The sequence below is a fragment of the Centrocercus urophasianus genome, unplaced genomic scaffold, assembly GCF_019232065.1.
Source record: "Centrocercus urophasianus isolate 14NV4802_14NV808 unplaced genomic scaffold, USGS_Curo_1.0 seq_13, whole genome shotgun sequence".
NCBI lineage: Eukaryota > Metazoa > Chordata > Aves > Galliformes > Phasianidae > Centrocercus > Centrocercus urophasianus.
Window position 1 is genome coordinate 29,605,235 of NW_024884475.1, and position 23,380 is coordinate 29,628,614.

The following is a 23,380-nucleotide window of genomic DNA, read 5'->3' on the forward strand; positions in this document are numbered from 1 at the left end:
CTGAAATGCCTGAGGAGCAGTTTCAAACAGAGCATGTTTCAGACTGTCTTGCATATCAAAAGTCATCTCCTTTCAGAAAGCACTCAAGGTTATCCCTTCCAAGGTTCACCGCTTTAAATATGATCAGATAAGGAACCTCTCCTTCCCCTTTTTATTCAGGCAGAAATCCGCGGGAGGAGTACCTTGGAAACATATAGCACTGACTTTGAACTTTGATAATCAAATTTACATGAGATGGAGCAAGTTCTTGAAATGAGAAGAGCATACAATTTCAGAAACTCATAGCAAAACTTTCAAGGTCATAAATGGTTACTTGGCTTACCCAGATATAGTGAGCTCAATTTCTACAAGATTCTGAAACCAGGATGTTTGACCTCCAAAAAGGGCCTAAATTGGATAAGAAATATATTTCTAATGCTTTAACAATCCTGCCTTACAATGACCAGGCTATCCATTCCTAGGAATTTAAAGGCAGGCACATCCTTCTTACGCATGGTTATCATAGTGCAATTTGCTTCAAGTTTTCTCTCAATTTTTTTCTCTACCTCCAGGGATCTGAAATCTAAAGGCTCAAGCACATGATTTAAAAAGCTATCTTGTAAATTGAATCATAATGACTAGATTTGCTCTTCTATGCTCCAAAAAAGACATGATAGGAAAATCCAGTTTAACTGTTACAAAAAAATATGTATGCTAATACCTTGCATCTCACACCTGGGAAAGCAGTCTCATTAGTTATGTGAAGTAACAGTAACTTAGCAGATGTAACAGTGACACAGAACTAGCAATAGGACCAGTCTGCCCTACCCAGCTAAAAGGAGAAAGGTCCATGATCGAAAGGGTCATCACCTACCTCTACCAGGAAGGAATTTAGTTTAAAGGTCTTACTCATTTCTGCTCCACAGCTGCATTTATGTATTTTGATATGCCCTCTACAATTCTCTACAGGTCTAAAGACCTCAGCCTTCCTGAGAAATTCCAAACACACTACACAAATCCATGCTGAAAAGCCATCAGGAGTGGGACAGCATGTTACGTTAAGCATGCTGCAAGGGTTAGCATCAAGCCAGACAGAAATTTGAGAAAGCCCAAATTTTAATCTGAAAATAGATTTAAATTACGGCAGAAAAGAAGTGCTGTTTTTCTGACTGTGTACCCTTGGGAACATTCTTCTTTCCAGGAGCCACTCAGATTTAAGCCAGTAAGTTTCTAGACAGTTCTTCCCATGCTCTCTAAGGCAAAGCCTTAAAGCCTAGAGAAGCCTCCCCTCCAATGTTAGTCCTCCTGCATGCCCCAGGGCTCTCACCAGCAGTCAGTCCTTATCTAGTACCTCTTCCCCAGGTGCAGATGTTATCTCCAGTCCCCTGCCCCCTTCTCAGAGCAATAGGATATAGCTGTGAAGAACAGAGCAGCCCTGAGTGCTGTCCATCACACCTGGGGCATCACATCAAAAACTTCCTTAAAAAAGGAAAAGAGCAAGCATAGATTTTGCTACTTTTATGAATGAGATGACCTACATCCTGTAATAACTGCTAACAGAGTCCTGAAAATGTGTGCCACTGAAATAGCTTACAGACAGTAAATTAACATATTTTTCACTGGCTTTAGCAGTACTGACAAGGTTACATTTACATAAATATGAGCTACTTCAGTAGTTCTTATGTATCAGATACTGCTTTATATGCACTTCAATATATTTCTCCTACCAGAGAGCAAGGGTTAGGGTTCAAATTAGGCAGGTCACTTCTTACATCTTCAGCCAGAGATGGAATATGGAGAGATTTCATATTTAGAGGAAAGGAAATAAACATTTTAAAATAACAGCTACTGATGTGGCTTAGAAGATAGCAATACTAAAAACAGTTTGGAAGGAAGTATCTTAGCGGATCAGGTAAAGGTACATATGTAATATCTCCACATGAGTCATACAGCTAATTCTCTTAAGTTTTCATAGAAAAGGGGGCAGTTTATTTTCATTTTTCTTTTTATCAATAAACATTGTAACTGGAATCTTATTTGATGACTAGCAGAAAAAAAAAAAAAAAAAAAAATCAAGAAGTTTTTGAGCTGTGGGGTTTTTTGTTTGTTTGTTTGTTTAAATCATAGGCCCTCATAACTGTATTATTATCCAGCCAGTGTTTCTCAAAGATCTTCTGAATCTCTCTGGATATTCTAAGTCACTCAAGCTAAAAGGAACCTATCACCTTCAGTAATAAGGATACAACCTGAATTTCCCTTTATTGAAAACCTAACGAACGTACCAAGAAACTCCCAACACTAATAATTTAATCAACACTTGCACTTGGTAGAAAGTCTGAGAGAAAAATCAATACAGCATGCAAATCCAGCAGAATGTTCAAATGAAGAGTTGTAAGTTTAAAAAAAAAAAAAAGTGTATTTATGAATTATAAAAACTTAAGAACAGTCTGTTCCACAGGTTACTATAAGAACATAAATTCCTCGGGAGAACTAATGTTAACGTGAGAGAACAAAAAAGCAAGAGGCCTTCTGCCTATATCTAGCCCCATGTGTTCTGATACAAGTGTGTTCAGAATTATGATTCAGTTATAACAATCTCAACTCCTCATACATTAATATAAATCTTCAGTTTGCTTTCTTCAAAACTTTTTGAAAGAAACGATTCATTTTTACTATTTTCATACACTGTCAACATTTGTTTGGCTGTTTAAAATGTCTTGCCAAAGTTAAGTACTTTTATAGGTTCTTACGAATAAGGAACACAGAAAATTACAATCTATCAGATGAAGCAAAGAATGTCACCCAAAAAATGACTTGCAAAATCATAGAACACATTTTCTCTTAACTATAACTACTACTAATCTTTAATTCCTACCTAAAGATAAAGAACAACTAAGAGGAACAGCATGACTGTATCTTCCTGGTCTCCCACTGAGGCATATGAATTGATCTGACCATCGGTGAAAGGAACAGATAACTGTAAGCCTATTCGGTTTACTTACTTGGGTTTTACTGTGGGCCAAAGTGGAGAAGAGAACAACAGTCTGAGAGTTGATATCACCTCAAAATTGCTGCAGATGTCAGCAGTACAATGAAAGCATTTTACCAAACCATTGTATCTTTGGTATGCGTTACTGTAGCAATTTCCTTGTATCGCAGAATTTTAATAAGGATTACAAGCATTTGTGAAAATCTTGAACTTTCATTTGAACCACAGAATGATACTGCTTTGATCAACAATTGCTGTAAGCTTTTCTATTTTATTTTAATTTTGTTTTCTATTGTGTTTCATTGTTACTTTGCATAGATAAACCACTGATTCCCCAGGATACTTTTGCAAGTAAGCTGATAGTCTCAAAGGTTTTAATTATTCTAGTTAAATAAAAGTTACTACTACTCCTGCTACTTGATGGGAATTCTAATTAGTACCAAGGTTTTGTTTTTCCTTGTGTGAACACGTTTTTAAAGATTAAGTTAAATCATGTTCTGTAAATTGCATCTTTACAATGTATCTTAGTGCCATTAAATCAGGTTTACGTGGAGGCTTAAAGTATTTAAAAAGTCTGTGGAAATAGTTCAGCTACCCAGCCAGTTAATATACCTCACTGCATGGCCCAGTGGGTACCATTAAATACAATGACAAATCTTCCAGCAAACTCACAGAAGAATTACCATTAGAGTACTTTCCTGCAAAGCAGCCATCATACTGTCTGGGTTGTAAAAAACCCACTCGTGTATGAAAATTTTACCTGGTTTTCCAGTTGTCAATATAATTAAATTAAGACTGAGGTATACAATACCTCCTCATTTAAATCCTTTCTTATTATTCAGATGAGTAAAGGCATGCAGATTTTTAAACATACCTGATAGTGATAACACTACAGTTGTATTTTCTGATGCTATAGCTCTGCACATAATTATGTTTGCATTTCTACAGAATTTGAATTGCATATGTCTTACTAAATATTAGGCATGCAGTTAAATGAAGGGCCAGATTCCTGAACAAGACAAATTAATCTCCACTAGAAATAGATACCTACAGCACACCTGCTAAGTTTCCACGCTAGTTATATTTTTTAATCATTAGGACACGCTTCTTATACATAAAATTTTAAATAAACCTGTTAGAAGCTTACTTCAATGCCCCATCAAGGATTGATATTATAAAGATCATAAGAATGTCCTTGTATTTAGAGTTACACTATCCTCCTGTGCAACGGCCTGTTTGCTTAGAGCCAAGAGAATTGTATTTAGAAACAATCAACACTCATCCTGAAAAGAATACAGATTATGCAATACATCATTTTTTATTAATCTTTTTTTTAATGTGTATAATGCTTTAGGTGGCATATAAGGTAGATTTGTCACAGGAAAATGAGACTGTCTGCATTGGAAACAGGGACTATTATTTTTGTTTTGGCTTTGCAATTAAATACAGACATCACAAGTCTGCTCTGGCTACACACTATGCAACAAATGATACGTCTGGTTCTGCCCTTTTTAAATAAGTGTTTTCTTATTATTTTTTATGTGCTATTGGCAAAGGATGCTGCAGAGCACTGCAGTCTGCTGTGCTGATTTAAAATCCAGCTCAAAACCTGAATTCTTCTAAACATATGTGAAGAATCTGCACAACAACCAGCAAACCACATGAATGATAATTCAGCAGCTGTACATGAACTCTACATGAATAGCAACTTGATGCTATCTGTGCAAGCTATGCCAGAAAAATCCCATTTACTAGTGAATGAATAATAACAGTCCAAATGCAATATGTCTTAAGATTACTTGTTTCTACTGGTTTAAGAACATTCTCAAAAGAACACTGAAGGGAGAGAGACATTGCTACATTACTCTTCTCATCCTCTGTAATGCAGGATGTTGTTCATTGGGAACATACAGTACCAAAGATGTTTGTATCATTCTAGAGAAAAACAAAATAGGAAAGTTTGTTTTCACTTGCCTGCTTTGTTTAGAGCTAGACATCTCAGAGACAGGCCCCTCTAACCCCGAGGCTATTACTGAATCATTATTAATTACTATGCAATTAAATGTCTTTACATCATGGTGTATGTTTTCTTAGCTCATAGTGGCACTTACATTCTATTTTTTTCATTAAGTTAATGCAAAAGTCAACTTACCTGACAAATAAAAGCTATTGGGTCAGCTACTTTCTGAAAGATGCGCTCAATCTCTTCTGCTGCAGTATAATATTCAATCTGTGCAGTGGTCTTAATGACACCCTCACAGTAGACATTTATATATACAGGGCCAGCAGGAAGATCTTATAAAACACAAATCAGAACAGTAGCTGAAAATATTTTACAATCCCAGACCAGAAATCTAAGAGAATGAATAAAAGAGCAGAAGAAAATATCACAGAAAATGTATAGATTTGCATTTCACTGATGAGTTAGTGTGAGCAGTTTTATTTTTGTTGTCTTTCAATCTAACATTAAAAAGCTGGCAAAAGAAAAACATATCTGCAGATCTGTGTGAGATAGACTTATTGTATTGCTTCATGTTAGAAAGTAGATGAAAATGGTACACTTCCAATTTCCATCTTCCCTTTGTTGAACTGATGACCTATAATCACCTTCCTTATGTCTACAAAATAATGAAAAGCTCATTAATTACAAATTGCAATTCATCTTTTGAAACATTTTTCTAATTGCAGACGAGGTTCTCAAAATTGAACTGGTAGTAAACTGCAGAAAGTTGCAGTATTACTGATTACTTCCATTCCAGTTGTTCACCTGGCAAAAGCAAAAGAAAGAAGCCGAAGCAAGAAGCAATACAAAGACATTTGTACAGTGTGTTACTTAAGTATGACTTGCTCTGTCTATGCAGCATGAGGCCTCTTTATTAATACATTTTATAATTCATTAGAATTCATTGTGCAAGGCATCCTGCTGTACCATACCAGCACTAGCACAGTTCTCTTAGAATTCTAACTCTGCCCACTAAAAAAGACAACCCTGCAAACAGAGAAGAGTAATAAAGCCAAAGAAACTGAATGAATAGAATGTTAACTTAAATCACTTAAATGGAAAGTGCCTAAACTTTTTTTTTTTAATGTTTTTCTTTTAACATTAGATTAGCTAGACCCTCAGTATAAGAAGTTATTCCAAAATATTTCCAGATTTTACAGCAAAGACTACATAGAAAAGTGTTAAAAACATATAAGAAGTGAAATAAAGTGTGGGCTGCAGCTCTCTGCCATGCTTTTCATAGTATTTCATTCACTGTCCATATTTTAGTACTTCAGCCACTATTGAAGCCTTACCATGATCAATAATGTTCTTACAGAAGAATTCTGTAAGACTTATGAATGAGGATTTGAGCTTTTCTTCTCTGAAATCCAGTTACTAATGAAAATTTACTGTTGGTGATGTAATTCCCATAGAGATCTCCGAAAACAGACTTTTCACCGTCATAGTACTAAAGAATTCCCAGGGCACATGCATGGTGTCTAAGTAAAAAATCAGGCCACAGAGTTACTCAAAAGCAGTGCCAAGAAGCCTGAAGCCTTTATAATTTTTTTCTTCCTGTCTAACACTGTATTGCAATGGTTATAATATAAAATATTACGCAAATTTGTCCAGGAATTCACAGCATGCAATAGGCTGGCAAGCTACACTATGATTACTCAGGTCATAAATGTTTTAATTCATAACTCTCATCAAATGGATGAGTGTATAGGTGTGAGCCTCCCATTGGCACTGCTTATCTCCTGAGACAAAAGTTGTTCTTTGTTTTCCCTTTGCTTATCATTTCCCTGGCAAAACAGGGAAGAATGGCAACTAAAATTACATATGGAACAGTCGAAAAGAATTGTTAGAAATCAGCAGATCCAACTGACACAGAGAAATAACATGAATACGAAAAAGGAGCAAAGAACAAATAACTCCTATGCCAGTAAGAATTATAGAGTGACTTTAACCAAAGTTACTGCATTAGATATAAAATGAAACATTTCAGTAATAGAGTAATAAGAAAAGAATATTAGCTTTCCATTTTATGGCAGTGTTTTTGGAGAATTTTAATCTCTGACTAATCAACGACATTTTAGGACTGCCACCTGTCATTTAACTACACAAAAACAATCTAATAGAACCGAGTTTCCCATAAATCACAAGACTTTGCCTCCCTGCATTATTAATAAACGTTCTGTATGCAAAACGCATGTACAGGAAACACCTACAAAGCAGTGGGAAGTGAAACTATTATAAAAAGTGAAGGAAGTAAAGAATTTGAGTACTTAAAAGTAAAGATTTTTTTTTTCTTACCTAATGCTTTCATGTACTTGACCTTCTTATTCCAAGAGGCTGGCTGTGTCCTAATTCGTTGATTATCTGCTATGAATTCAATTTCTAAGGTTTCATCATCTATTTCATCTTTCAACAAAATGAATATTTCACCAGGGTTCTAGAAAATTAAAATATGTTTCCATTAGTCCTTCACAAAATTATACTGAAATTGTAAAATGCAAATTGAAACTTAAGTTGGAAGTTTTTTTTTTTTTTGTTTTTGTTTTTTTTAAAACCAGTACCTTCATGCAAAAATATCATAATACCAAAATATTCTGCCATCTTAGTGTTATCCTTTAATATTTTATATACAATAAATGACAACATTAATCTTGTGTTTTAAATTCAGCTTACCTAACAACATTCTTAAACTGTATTTTAAATGCAGATGCAAGTATCCTTTTTCTATGACAATCCTACTGTACAGCCTAGAAAAATGACATTCAGCTGAGAACCTGAAATACTTACAACTCACTTAAATTCTTCAAGCAAGCTGACAGGGAAGTAAGATGGAAGCAACCTGAGCCAGTAGTTTTCTACTGCCTCCTGAAGCAGGGGGAATGCTACTCTGCTATAACTTAACTGATTTCATAAATGAAATAATGTCTGTAAACCACATTTGATGCATAAAATCAGTTTTATTGCTGCAAATTACATAGTCCTAACAAGACTGAAGCAGAGAAAAAAAAAAAAACAAAAAACAAAAAACAGAGCAAACAAGTCATGAGATGAAGCGGTTTTCTTCAGTCTGTTAGTTGTTCTGCCCCCAGTGGTTCACACTTCAATGTTTCCAAGTAGCAGCAACACTGTTTTAAACTATAGTGACTTACGCTAACGTACTGTTAACATATGTATAGGATATGGTATAAATGGTACATTGTTACTGATATTCAGCTGTAACCTGTCCCAGAGAGCTGACATGAACTGCCTTCTGACAGCCAATAATCAAAATATGTGACATTTCAAGTACACTGCAATCTCCATCTGACCATGGCCATTCACTTACACAAACGAATGCAGTGCTGGATAAAGTACATTCTTTTTTTACATTCCCACATATACTCCCACAGCAACCTTGATAAAAGAAAAGAACATACAGGAACATTTCTGCCTATTAGATATGTATATAAAAATATTTCTGATTTCAGTTTAGAATTAGGCAAAGCGTTTGCTCACAGAACCACTCATTGCGTAACTCACCTGGTATCAGTACCTATGTATGTATTCACTAAGTATTCCTCTAAAGAGAGGCTCTGTATCCCTCCAAAAGTCATCAGTCACATGCTCCCCTCTTCAACTACAAGGTCCTTGTGGCAATAACATCTCTACCCAAACTACCAAACAAGTCTTATAGAAATAAAATCTCTCTGAGGCTAAAAACTATTTCAGTTTGCAAACCTGGTGGTCCAGTATGGATGTGAGACAAAACAAAAAAATCTGACTGCATTCTCAAAGCACTCTCATTTTGGACATTTATCTGAGGTTTGTTTTCAAAACTGACACAGTACAAATGAGAAAAAGAAGAACATTGACCTTCATCCCATAGACTTCAGCATTCAAATACCTTACCTCACACGATATTCTTGCTGGAATCACCAATACTGAGTCCTGGTTAGTTTCTAATGTCTCAGTAAGTACCTCTGTTTCAAAACCAAGATCTGCTTTTTCTGATGCTCCTCTGGCATCTGATAAGTTAACATCAGAGGTAGCCTGGCAATCTGAAATAAACAAGGTGAAATGAGGATATTGTTAACCATTCCACATGAATGAAACATGGCAACGATGCAGTTTACATTGTATCCAAGAACTCACAGTGCACTTGGAGCCATATTAATGGCACCACACCAAAGCCTGGCCAAATTTCCTTTAAGTTAAATAAGGGAAGGTTCCCTCTTAGAGAAAGGATTTGTTTCTGCATTCTTATCCTGCAATCTTTATTTATGTGAATAGCTTCTACTTATATGCTTCACATTATAAAGACAAAGCAGACATGGCCTTTAGTCTGGTTACTGTCACCAATGAGGTTGATCAATCAGTTTTGTTGTTTCAGTAGAGTAAACTCTTGCTGGTAGCATACACTGGGATAAACTGAGATCTTTACCTTATCTGCTTTGCGTGTATTTCAGGAGGGTCATGCTACACTCCTTAAATTTCAACCCATCTTTCTCCAGGAAAGGTTCTATGAAAACAAATGTTTTACATGAAAGCAATGCATGTGTCCATCTAACTATGACAGCAGACAGACATTTCCTTGACACAAAGACTCTATTGTCTTTGTCTTTATGAACAAAAAGGTAGATCTGAAGGCATCCATATTTTTGTCCAGGATAGACTGGGTTTGGGCATGCTACTCCAACCATACAGGCAGTTTATGACCAAATTCTTATAGATATTTCTTATACCAGGAAATGCCCAAGAACCACAGCAAATCCTTACCAAATCACAGAGTTTTAATGAGGAAATATAAAAGAATTGACAGCTGCATCTGCAGAGCTCTAACTAAGCCTATATTTTAGAAAAGCTACTCTTCACACTTTCTACTGCTCAGCTGCATCATTACTACCCCTTTCCAGACTCTCTGTTAGTCCATACAGAACACTTTTGCCACCCATCTCAAAGGACTTGCAGCAGTTCTTAATCACTTAGGATTACCCAGCATGCTGCAGTCACCCAGCTAGATTCATGATAACATCCCAAACAGTCCAGAGTTAAAAAATACTGACTGGCTGGTTAGAGAACATCCTGAGAGATATCAACAGTAGCTTGTACTATTCTAAATTACAGAATACTCACAGCCAATTACATTCAAGGACACATCTTTTTGGGCACATCTTTTCCTCTTAAATGGATGTAGAATATTAACATAAATTAGCAATGGGCAGAATACAGAACAGGTGCAATTTGGCTCTGCTCAAGCAAAGCCATTTTGACTTCTTTCCAAAAGAGCCCATGTCACTGAGGTACACAAAGCACATGGCACTCTCAAGCAGCACAAATCTCTTAGCATTCAGCATGAGTTCTGGCAACTTACAGTTAGCTTCCCCACTTCTCACTTGTATTTATTTTCCCAAATACATCAGTTTCTCTGATACAGAATGGTCCCTTTCTTTACCTGTGTTGCTTTGCTTCTAAAAACATAAATTTTAATAAATTTCTTCTATAAGAAATGCAACAGTTAAAGAAAGTTATGCTGTGGAATGTAGCACAGAAACTTTGGTAAGCAGTGTCTTCCGTAGAATGTTTTTAGATATATGTTTTGGTTGTTAGAGATTGCAGAAGAAAAACAAATCATCTGTCCGTGTTTTGGTGAGAAAGCTAAAGGTTCTGTGAACACCTATGGTAAGTGGTTCAGTGTTCATCACCAGATATGAAAATTACCCCAGCCTTCAATCATGATGCTTTTAAGGTAAACTAATTCTGAATGCAAGCTATGAATTCAGTGTAGAAGTACAGAATTATACACTCTGTACAGAAAAGTACTGAATTCAGATTGGTAAAAGTACACTGAGCCCATGTGCAGACATTTGCAGAACTAAAGCACTTCTAATTCCCTTTGCTTATTTTGAAAGTGAAATAAACTAAACTGAGCAAAGACTATTTTGATCCTGAACCTACACAGTTTGGTGCAGTTTAATCTGGCTCCAAATACTTTGGAGTATGTTAATTTATCTGATTATCAAGATCAGACTTTATTCAGCACTGCCTTTCCAGAAAAGAAAGAGCTGCTTTCTCAGAAGGGAAGACAGTTTTTTGCTTTGTGTATCTAGGATCCTGCACACCCATAACACGTACTCCAGAAATATTCTGTGTTCACTCAAATGTTATACCAAAGCATGTAGAAATTGCTTCAGACGACAACTCATATGAGATGCATGCTTCTGAAAACTTTGCTGCCACTTCATGCAAAGGAATCTTGCAAAACAAGAAACGTTCCATTATCAGACAGATAAAATGAAAGAACCAAATAATAAACCTGGTAGGCAGTGGATTCGAAGATGCCAGTCTTCTGTCATTTATCATTCTTCAAGGATTGCGTGGACACCTTCTGATCTATGTTAAGTTCATGATAACTGCATTTCTACAGCCTACACTCCACTGATCAACAATGACAGCATTTAATTCTACCTTAAAACATCCTCAATAATTCATCCAGTGATGTCAACACTAGCGCTAACAATTTGATTCAAATTAGGATAACATTTTTCTCCCACAGTAATTGTTCTTTATATTTTTTTATGTATAGTGACATTTAACTACACTACCATGACTCCAGTCCAGTCAAAATTGGGACTGCATTACTCTAAAGTTCGCAGAAATCATGAAGAAATGTCGTGGATTTTTTTTTTTTAGTATCACAAACTTTGATATTTAATAGAATGAGGGATTCTCCTGATGACTGTGAAAGTGGTTAGCAATTCATTAGCTAAAAAAAAAATAAGCAATCAATCTTTGAGGAAAATATCAGGCCTACATTATATATGTACCAACAAAAATGGTGTGCAGCAGCCTAAGAATAACAGGGATCTATATCATCAACTACTGTATAATGACCAAATTCTAGAACTATGGTTTCCAGTATTCAGATTTCATCCAGTGGTTGCATCTGTCCCAAAATGCTGAGAAACGCGGAACAGCCAAGTAAAATGCTACTTGTGGATGCTGACTGAAACCAATAAACTAGGAATCAAACAAGGCATGGGTTACTAACATTAAATAAAACAATGTCATTTGTAAGAGTTTAAAATCACAGTAAAAAGAGTCTATTAATACAGATGGAGCATACACAAAGACATCTTTTTTGTTTATTGTAGGAAGAAGGTGGTGTTCAATATACAGGCCTTTTGAACACCTGAATTTTGGACATCTTCACTGGGAATACTCTTTGAATTTAACCAGAAAGTGATGGCTGGGGAGCTTCATCAATTGCGAAGGCTTTAAAAAAAACAACAACAGTTGCACAAAAAGTTACAACTGCATGTGAAGATCATCTTAAAAGAAACAAAAGGAAAATCATTACAATCCCAAGATATCTAAGAGCAAAGCTATTCTAAAGGATAGGTGAAGCTTGGTAAACGTGCTCTTTTAACTTTTTATATTAGTGACTTATCTGCAAGGTTCTTAAAATGTAGCAGCAATGACTGAAATAATGGATGACTAAAATTGGACACTTTCATGTAAGATTGAAGTATAAGAAATTATTAACAATAACTAGAGATGTTTAGACAGCACTGTGAGATAGAAACTAGAAATGAGAAAGTCTATGATACTCTTCTATTCAGGACAGTGCTGGGGAGAAATAGCATCTGATAGATAAGACAGTGCTCCATCCTCTTCAGGCTGTTTTTGCAGGATTGCTTTTGACAAACACCTACCACTGATCACCTCACTGAAAGGATTGCTCTTAATTTGAAGTTCATATTTAAGTAAATGTGACAAATATAATAAAAGAATATTATACTAAATTTATTACAAGTTATTTAACTGGGGACAGTACTGATGTTTTCGATTCTACTTCACTTGCTTAACTTCAATACATCAGTTTGGTATATTTTACACAAAATCTTTTGGAAAGCATTATTGCTTTCAACTCCACATTTCAAACTAAATTCATTCAACTACTTTGAAATTGCATTCCTTCGCATGCACTGAAATTTTCATGAAGCCCTTCTATTCTCTTGTGCAATTCAACAACTAATGCCTCACCAAGGCTTCTAAATAACATCCACATCACATCTTACTCCTCCCCAAAAAAGAATTCTAACTTTACAAATACAGTCCTTAGCTTTCCCTATTGCAGTCTATACAAGGATTGTACGTTGTTTCTGTCTCTGATTACTTGCTATGTGTTTCAAATTAACTGTGCATGTGACAGATCTGGGATATTAAAAATAGCAGAAAACAAACATAAAAGACTTACATATTTTCTAAGGGTTACCTGTGGAATTATTTTTACAGCTAAAATTTTGTTTGTTTTACAAAAGCAGAACACCTGCTAGCTTTATGAATTTCAGTTCTTTCTAAATTCTTGCTAAAGCAGTGCCAGCTGAAAAAATGAAACTGCCTTGAGCGAGGTGCTCACACAACAAACAAGAAGAGGAGAAATAAGAGCAAGTCAGGTCTGGCAGATGAGAAAGAATGAAAAGGTGATTAAGGATATGTGGCCAGATGAAAAAAAGACAGGGAGCTACAGTGTCAAAAGATTAAACTGAAGATTTTGGAAGGGAGCCAGATTCAGCAAGTAAACAAGTCATCCTCTGGGATCACACCCCAGCACAAAGTTAGTTATGGGCAGAGATGGTCCCATGGTATTCTATGAGGGTTAATTGAAAAGAGACTCATTTAAAATTGGTTTCCTTTCAGTTTCAAAGCTTGAATTCACACACAAGCACTCAGCAAAAATGAGAACTGAAAACAAAACAACTACACCCTAACAACAAGAGAACACCCCAAATAAGTAATCCTCTAAACTAAGAGAAAAATTACTTAGGCACTGCATATTTCCCTGCAATTCACCCTAAATTTATTATAGACAATAATTAATCTTCTTAAACTACGGCTGTTTCTAAACACTGCTAGACCTCAGCAGAGAACTGAGCAGAGAAGGAATTCAAAGCCATTTCTAAATGCTCTATGGACAATCCAAGAAAGGCTGTGAGAAACATGGCAGCAGCAAATATCCATCATGCTGGGCATCATTCAGTGAGCCTGTTTTACGCTGTGTGAACTTGAGATTTATTCATCTTTACTAGAAATCCTTTCTAAGATGCAATTTCAAAGCAAATTCCCTTTTCTCCTCTGCTGAAAAGATTTCGTTTACTGATTGTGAGAGAGGCCTTCTAAAGTCTCAGAAAATGATTAAACACACCCAAACATATAAGCACATGACTTTCTTTCCTTTGTTTTCTCTTCTGTATAAATTCCAGACCAAGGTAAATGTATTCATTATTGAATGAGTGTTAAATAACATTTCTCTCTTTGCTAAATCATCTCTCCTTTACAAATACTTTGACAGTTACCTTTGTTTTTCTCAAAATCATTCTCAGTCCCAGTTTCTGCTTCCATGTTTGGGTTGTCCTGTCAAAAACAGCAGCTTTCTGTGAGTTGGCCTATTTTGCCCATGACTCTTAAAAGGTCGCTACTTTATTTATAGTGAAAATTTTTTCTTGCAAATGTGTTTGTGTCATGTTAGCAGTTTATGGTGTTGCAATATACATTCATGTCTATTTCTATTCCACAGCAGAGTAATCCCTGGATTGTTTTCTTCCTCATTATGTTCACATAGACAAAGATTTATTTGATTGCAAAGATTGCAAGGATACATACCCATCTTTTTTGTATTAATCAGGTATGGTTTTGTACATAATTTATCATCCCAATACAGCTGTAGCCTGATGGAGGCTCTTTATAAAAGCATCTAAACAACACAGAAATTGTCTTTGGTGTACCCAAACTGCAAGTGAAGTACAAACTAAAAAAAAAACGTGCTGTAAAAAATAAATAAATAAACAATCTACTAAAATAGCAAAAAGCCAATTTACTGTGGATTTCCCAGTCATCTTTTCCTAATTTGTATGAAATTGAAGGTGTTTGTATATTTAACTTTCATACGATTTTAGTGTATATTCAGATGCAACATAGGACTGTGACTAGCTCCCAGTTGGTCTGTGGCTTAGCAAAAAAAGGTCTGACAAACTCAGTAATCAGTATTTTCAGTTTGGATGCATACATTTAGATTAAAGGCTTTTTAGGACTAAGCCTCTTTTTTTGTGCATGTGTTTTAGTGCAATCAGACCTATGGTACTCATTTGCTGCAGCAGCACACAAAGAATATGACTGCTCTGCCAGCACAAAGTAAGACTCTCCACAAGTGTCTAAGCTATTAGGCACACCAATTAGTTTGGAAATAATAACTACTTGCCTGAGGTCGTTTAGGTACTGAACAGAACTGCTGATGGAGCCCAAGCCTGTTATTCCCAGTTTCTACATTCCGCATGCTTTCATCCTGTGTCCTCTCCTGGGAAAGCCAAACTAAAGTCTGAAGTCTGCCTCTCTGCATGCACCAACAGTTCTCAGATATTAAAGACTAATGTTTTATTAAAGGGCCCATCTATCCACTTCCACTTACTGGAGTTCTACTACTGTAAGAACATGGGACTTTTGTTCCTTTTCTCTGTGGTTCAGCACACATATCTCATTTCTTTTTCATTGATGGATTATACAGCACCAAATGCTGCCCAAAATCCAAGACGCGAAGCTACAACAAAAATGACAGAGATGAGCTGCTGACCCAAGTTAACACTGAAGATACAAGGATTGATAGAGGCCTCCAATGTTGGGAGCAGATTTCTAAAACTTGTTTGTCTCTTAAGATGGCACTGCAACTTCAGCTGCTTGGTGGCCCTATTATTTCTAAACTCCAAGCCTCATACATTTGGCCTGGTCCGAAGAGCACAACAACCTTGGATCTGGAAGTGGCATACAGCTACATTTTGAATTACACTGATATAAAAGAACACAGATAAAGGGGAGCTTTCTCAAATTAAGACACAGTTCAGGGAAACACAACTAGCAGGCAGGTCAAAACCTCAGATTTCAGGCTTTAAGATTTTGCAAACACCAGCCTCAGGGAACTACAAGTGAACAGCCAAACTTCACCCTTCTGACCATGTTTGAAGCTGTTCTCTTGATGAAGAATAATCCTTTACAAACATCAAAATTCAAGTAAGAATTTGGCTGAAATGTAATAAAACTAATAGTCTTGTAACAGCCACATAGGAAGAGGTGGAGGGGAGAGAGACACAGAGTAGCTGATATCCTCAGCCTTCAACCGATTCAAAGTATAAGATACGTAGTATAACTAATAGTATCCAAACACTTACTGACACATGACAAGGCAACCCACGCTACAGCATCTCTTAAATCAATCTGGTAGCAGAAACTACTTTGACTGCAGCAGCTCATTTATCAAATAGCATAACTTGATGATGCTATTTTTTACCTGAAAATTACATAGGACTTGCATATATAAAGAGACCATGCGTCTCCTCATGTTATGTTACCACAGTTGCTGTCAGCAGAAAGACTCTCACCAGACACGTTTGGTATTAAAGTGTGATTAGTCAGAAAGACCAACTCACTATGGGATAAGTTACTTTTCAATTTACTCACATATTTGATATAAAACAGATCAAATTTACTGACCCATAAGGTAGACTAAACAGCACATTTTTCCCTACAAACGTGATAAAGAACAGTACTTCAAACATCTGAAAACCTCATTTTGTTTCTAACTCTCGCTTACTTTTCTTCTGTTAGGGTTATGAATATGAAAGCAAGTCTGAGGTCTTTATCCTTTAAGATACTATCCTTTAATCCTACACCTCAATGTCAGAACCCACACATTTTACTAAAACAGGATTTCTGATCACACTGTAAGAAAGAGCAGCAGAGCAAAAGTATGCTGATAACTCTTAAAGAGTCATCTCTTTTGTCATCTATTTTGTCATGAAGTGCTGGGCTTCCTCCAGTTTATAATGGTTAAGGATACAGGTAACAGTAAGCTTATATTAGCTTTAAGAACACCTCTGAGAAGGGATGAAAGAAGGGCCAAAAACTGTCTGCTGCTAAACTTGATGAGTGGACAACTGCTGCATATTAATAACAGATTTCTGTGCTCAGTTTGTCCACCTCTAATCATTCAGTTAATAAGCACCAGGACACAAACCTTACCTTAAAGGCAAACTGCAATAAAGAAAAAGTTGTTTAACAGAAGGGTAACATCCTTTGAATGTGAGTATCAACTAACAGGTATTTAAATTCAATTCTAGTCTTACTCTGCAGGTAAAATTATGACTGTTAATTCAACATAAGGTATTTGTACTTTTAAGCTATATAGTTACAAGACTAACTCAGATTCTAGTAAGATTGCTTCACTTCTCCAACTTTAGTACAAGTTGAAAAAATAATGATTATTTGAAGAGCAGATTTCTTAAGGAACCACAAAGGAATTGCTCAAAATACAGCTGCCTAGTAATAAAAATGTTAACTTTTTTTTTTTTTTAATACAAAACCAGAAATACATATGTAATATCTGTGAGTGGCTAAAGAACTAACTTGTTCAGCTACAGCCTACAAGGAATGAGCCCTCACAAATTCATATCATGGTGATTAGCATTCCACAACTGGATCTTTTCCAGCATTCACAGACACTAGCAAATAAACTCTTTTCACACCTGCTTGTAGCTCATATTTCCCCCAAAGGATCTCAGTGACCATATTGTTTTCCCATTTTCCAGTATATTCTCTGACCTTTTCCCCTCAAGGCCTTGCACAATTTACTTCAGTCAATCAGTTCCTACAGATTGTTAGTGCTTTCTGATTCCTCATCTATCTTTGTTTTATTGAATATATATATATATATATATATATATATATATTTTAGTGTCTTATCAACCACTCACTGCTCTTTCCACCCTTGCTGCTCTAAATTTCCTGTTTAAGCATCATACTTCTAATCTGCTCAACTTTAATTCTGAAACAACTCTGAATTCCATCTTTTTTCAGCTAGTCTCTACTTTTGCATACATGTACACTAGAAACACACTTCAGCTTTCCACAAGCCAAACTCCACTGAAGATCTTAGGTAAAATGCTATTGTAGGGTTCCAGAAAAAAAATAGTGCCTTGATTTATAATTTCTCTATTGATACTGTCACTTTTGTTTTGCTCCATGTATACAACTTAGCACTACATACTTTCTTATTAGAGAGAAGCAGTCACAGGATATGTTTTTTTTAACAGTTCATCAAAAGTCAAATCCTGCCTCTGAAAGTTCACATACTTTTTACATGGCACTAACACTGCTTCATTTGCAGTTGCCATCATATGTTTCTTGCTTTGAAAAGACTGACATGCTGAACTTTAGAAACTGCAATAATGTCTCTTTCTGGGGTGCCTTCCCCTCTGAAGTCAGCATTATCAAGATAGCTGTCAAAAGCTGACTGAGAACTGCAGTCCAGACAATTCCAGAAGAAAATTTCAAGTGAAATGTTTTGATTTTTTGTTCAATTTATTTTATTGCAACATTGATCACCAAGTTGATGGAAAACTTGGACTCAAAGCTTCCCTTCAAGTTTCTATTTAAAAGCAAAAGAAGATTCATACAAAGACGCCTCATGATTTAAAATAGGAATTAGAGAAACATCTCCACATTTTTTTTCTTAGAGTTCTGTTTTCTGTTTCCTTCTATACTGTCATTTTTCTGGGCATCCCAATTATTAATCAAAGGAACAGTGATGTCAGTTTATTAAGCAACTAGATGATGATCCAGTAATGACAAAAAGCCTTCTTTATACCAACAAACCTTTTCAGTGCACTGAGCCACAGACCGTCCAGAACAGGACTGAAAAAGGCATCCTTAGAAATTTTGACAGTAAGTCTACAGAGGTAAGCAGTGCAGCTTCACAACAGCTTTCTGCTAGAGATCACACCAGTACAGCTACAATGTCAAGACAGCCACTGCTGGAATTGAGGTGAGACCAAAAGGAGATGGTTTAGCATAGAGAAATGCTTGGAAATACTTTCATATTGCACACATTTCAAAAAGACTTATTTCCAGCTAGTTCTAGTCTGAACCTGTAAGGCACACACCTGTCAGCAGATGAAATGCAACCAGTGGGCTCCTCAAGTGCACTTGCTAGTTTAATTTTACCTCAACCTACCTGAAGGGAGGTTGAAGGAATAGGACTAGAGGGAATGGCTTCAAGCTGTGCCAGGGGAGACTTAGGCTGGACATTAGGAAATACTATTTTTCTGAAAGAGTGGTCAGGCACTGGAATGGGCTGCCCAGGGAGGTGGTGGAGTCACCGAGTCTGGGGGTGTTCAAGGAATGTTTGGATTTGGTGTTGAGGGATACGGTTTAGTGAGATAGGTGGATGGTTGGACTGAATGATCTTGTAGGTCTTTTCCAACCTTGGTGTTTCTGTGATTCAGAAGTTTCCAAGACACATGTCCAAAGACTGGCTTGCATTGTGATCAAAACCAGGGTAAGTGGGAATGACTGGAGTATCTAAAAGCACATGCAGTTACTTGAAGAAGCTGAAATCCTAAATGCCAAAGGTCACTCTCATGCATATTGAATTCATGCTACTAAGAAAGAGCCAGTAAGCTCGTAGCACCCTGACACCATGCCCAGGAGACAGATTCCCAGGCAGTAATCTGAATCCAGCAGTACAGAACTGCCATACCAGGATTTCCAAGGTAACTTTCACTTGTTTTCACAAGGACTGTTTCAAGCACTAACTTGCAGTGTTGAGTCAAAATACCCCAGGAAGGCGTCAACCCAGAAATAAAGCTGTTTAAGAACTTGGGACAGAAAACGCATAACACAGCTCTTTACTCAATATGCGGAGATTTCTCCCTTCTTTTTTTCCCCATTGAGACTCCTTATTGGCCTTGACAAACGTAAACAAACTACAGTGGCAAATGCTAATAGGAGCTGAAGTGTGGATGCAGTGCTTCTCCTGGTTACTGGTTGACAGTGACTGATGTTGCAAGTGTGATGTCAGTACAACTGTTCTATTTGGAATTTCAGACTAGTTAGCTTCCTTTTCACAGCAAGCAAGATTTGAAATTTTAGGAACAGAAAACAAAAGCTCTCCAGGGACTTCCTTTTTTCTCTACTCTGAAATTCAAGGAAAACGGAGACGCCCTGATTAAATTCATCTTCTCTCCACACTCTTCATGGGAATACATCTCTATAGATGTGCAAGTGGATGTTTGAAAACAAGACTTGCTCCTCTACAGAGCTGTACACTATGGTAAGGTTAGTTTACTGCCCTTCATGTCTGACAAAATGTAAGGGAACAAGTACCATTTAATCAAATAAACCCACAACTCTTCAGAAAATGCAAAGGGAATTCAAACTCATTATCTGTAAAGAGTTGGTAGTAGGACAGCCACGGTCACTGTTGTCAGATTCATTGTTTTACAGAATCTTCATTTTGCTCAAATGAACAAATGGATAAGCAGTGTAGAACCTCAGAAATAAAGTAATGCCTGTGTAGTAGGTGCTAGCGAGGCACCCCACAGGGATGTGACGTGTCAGGACCTCCCCTGCTCTGTGATGGATTTATGACGCATTCTTTAGGGGTGAAGACGAAGCACGTAGGAAATATAAACTGCTGGTTAGTTGCAATAAACTCCATTTGCCTCTCCATCATGTTGATGTATGTGTCGCTAATGGCCCTAATAATTTGCTAGTCCTAAGGAGGCCTGACCCTTCAGAACTGAGCTGCAACATGCCTGCATACTTATTTACAACCCCCCCTTTTTTTTTTTAGATGAAATTCCAGATGATATCTTAAAGTTTTACAGCCAATCTGCAATCATCTGAGCAGTCACAAATACACCTGCAATTAAGGGGAGTTTGAATACAGACTTAAAAAGTATTGTATAGCTTTCAGTGTTATGAAGAGTCAGGCCTCAAAGTAGTAAATACCAGAAGAAATGCTTCACTTTAATCTTGCTAAATACAAGTACATTAAATAGTGACCTAATCAACCATACCAAAAGCACTCAAAATATAGAAATAAGTTTTACAGAACATAACATTAGTAAATAATTCTGTTTTCTCAACAGGATTTGAATCACACAGAAATGCCCTTCAGTGACATAAGTAATGCAACCACAAACTCAAACACAAAACAAAGACTCAAATAACTACTAATTAACTGAGTACTATTTATCCTGTGTATTAATAAGGACAGGTTCTTGAAGGGGAAAAAAAGGCACTTAAGTAATTAAAGGCAATCAGTACATAAGAACAAGGGACCAAATTAAAAATCCAACTGTCTGCTTTCTACCTACAAATTTCTGACTTTTGAACATTTAAGCATTTAACTGCAATAACATTTTCTGTATCCAGCTCTGTACAGAGAAGCCCCACCAAGCGCAAAATCTCACCCTGTATCTAAAAGTCATCTTTTGCTATCCTATATTGATTTTTTTCAATATGAACTTAAAATGGTGCCATGCTTCTTTTTCAGGTATTGGGGGTTGGGTTTTTTTCCTCCTTTGTCAATTCAGGAAAATACAAGGATTATTTTCTCTTATTTACAAGATACTGATGCTGACATAAAGGAAATACATCAAGGTTAAACGACAAAACACTAATGTTACAACAATATTTGCACACTAAAACTTACACAAGGAAGCCATTTCCAGAGGATTTTCCCAAATGCCTTCTAGTAATAACTTCTCCATAATTGTGAAAGGTAACCATAGCATAAAACCAGAGGAGAGTCAATATACTCTTTTAAGAATATGTACAACTATAGATATACATGGCAAAATATGTACTGGAAATCTTAAATCTAAATTACCTGTAAGCTTTAGAAACAGCTCCACAACTGCAACTAAGTACAGACTGAGGACTGCTTTGCAATAAAAAAATATAAATTTGCATAGTATTCACTTAAAACCTTTAAGGAACAAATTAACGATGATAAAACCATTAATTCCTTTCTAAAGTGAAAAAATGTACAATAAAAATAAATAATAGTAAAATTACAGTACATTGATTTAAATGAGCATATGTTGCAGCAGCAATTCTTATATCGTATGAATTTGACTTCTATTAGTAAAATAAACTGTATGAAATTGTCTTAAATGTCATTAAAAGATATTCATTTTTAAGATACCTGTGCATTCACCTTACCAAGCGTAAGCAATTTTCATCCAATTAGCATTAAATTAGAAGAAAGACATTACATGAGATACATATCTCAGTATCCAGTGTTCCAGTCACTATGACTGGCTGACAGATTGAAACTTGAGCTGCAAGATTATATAAATAAAATCTTTGGATTTGGTAGAAATAATATAAGAAGGAACAAAGAAGTTGAAAAGTTTAAGTGGCAGCAGCAGGCATTCTTAAGACCCTATTTGTGGTTGACAACTCCAGGATGCTACTAAAGTTTCTCTTCTGGTTTGAAATATGGTCTGGTGCCGTATGAAACAAGACAGTAACACTTAAGAGTTTTGTTGACAGCCCTATCAGTGCAGTGGTACAGCGATACCTCTGCATGTAAATGGAGAAGCACATCTCAAGAAGGTAAGTCGGAAAAGAAAGAAAAAGGCACACCTCTGTGGTCTCTTCTACTGAAGACTCTCCCAGCAGTAAGCTAAGCCAGAATCACCTACTTCGGTCCAATTACTGAATCCTATGTGTTCATGCAAGAAATCTTTACAAGCTTGGCTTTAGTTTCTGAATGCACAAAATCATCCTATTCACAAGCAAGCAAACAAACAAACAAAAAAAATCAGTCATTTTGGACTCTGCTTCGTTCTAGTGCTCAGTTTCATTTCTCTGTAGACTTCAAGTCAGTACAAAATCCAGGTGAAAATCATGAAATTTCCTCCTAAATGAGGGATTCAACATCACAAGTCCTAAGACAGCCTACGGAAATTCACACTGTCATCATCACTGACTTCTGAATACTAACGTGAACAAGATTTTACAGAAGTTGAAATGCACTGATTTCAAAATGTAAACTACTTCTCCAGTATTCAAACATTATACTCAAAGTTTGGCACAATTCCAAAACAATGAAACAGGAGATAGATATCATAAACGTTTATTTCTTCTTTCTGTGACCTGCACAATGGAAATTAGCCCCATATTTGAGGTGGGCTGAAGTTTAGTGTATGTTAAGCCCTATTTTAAGCTCCCAGCCTGATTGTTCTATGTATACCACAGACAAATACAAAATGTTACCATCTCAGCAGCCCAGTTATACTTTACTGGGTAGGTGAAAAGCAGCTTTCTTCAAAATGCTCTTGTTGGTAATTAGAACTGCGTGTTGGTATGAATATTTACTTGTTAGCAGGCAGAAATTAATGGCATATTGCTGTCTCAGGTAAAAGCATTCCTTCTGAGAAAGTTCCCAAGGCTGTCAAAGAATCCGAACCTACTTTTCTATTTGGGTTATGCTAATTAATGTACTTCCTTTCCACTTTTTGATACAATAGCAGACATGAATGGCTACATGCAGTTTTGTTGAGAAATTCTCAACACTTATAGAAATAGTTAAT

General features: G+C 36.3%; 1 protein-coding gene across 7 annotated transcripts in view; it reads right to left on the reverse strand.

Annotated features, from left to right (window-relative positions):
* BANK1 (B cell scaffold protein with ankyrin repeats 1) overlaps positions 1-23,380 on the reverse strand; it is a 131,368-nt gene that overhangs the window by 87,540 nt on the left and 20,448 nt on the right. For all 7 annotated transcript variants that reach the window (XR_006167536.1, XR_006167539.1, XR_006167538.1 and 4 more), the window contains 3 exons: positions 8,859-9,007; positions 7,269-7,407; positions 5,121-5,263 (listed from right to left, as the gene is read on the reverse strand). Coding sequence is in view for 1 of the 7 variants with exons in the window: in XM_042811425.1 (XP_042667359.1) it covers positions 5,121-5,263; positions 7,269-7,407; positions 8,859-9,007 (431 nt within the window). In the remaining 6 variants the exon portion in view is untranslated. The remainder of the gene's footprint in view (positions 1-5,120; positions 5,264-7,268; positions 7,408-8,858; positions 9,008-23,380) is intronic.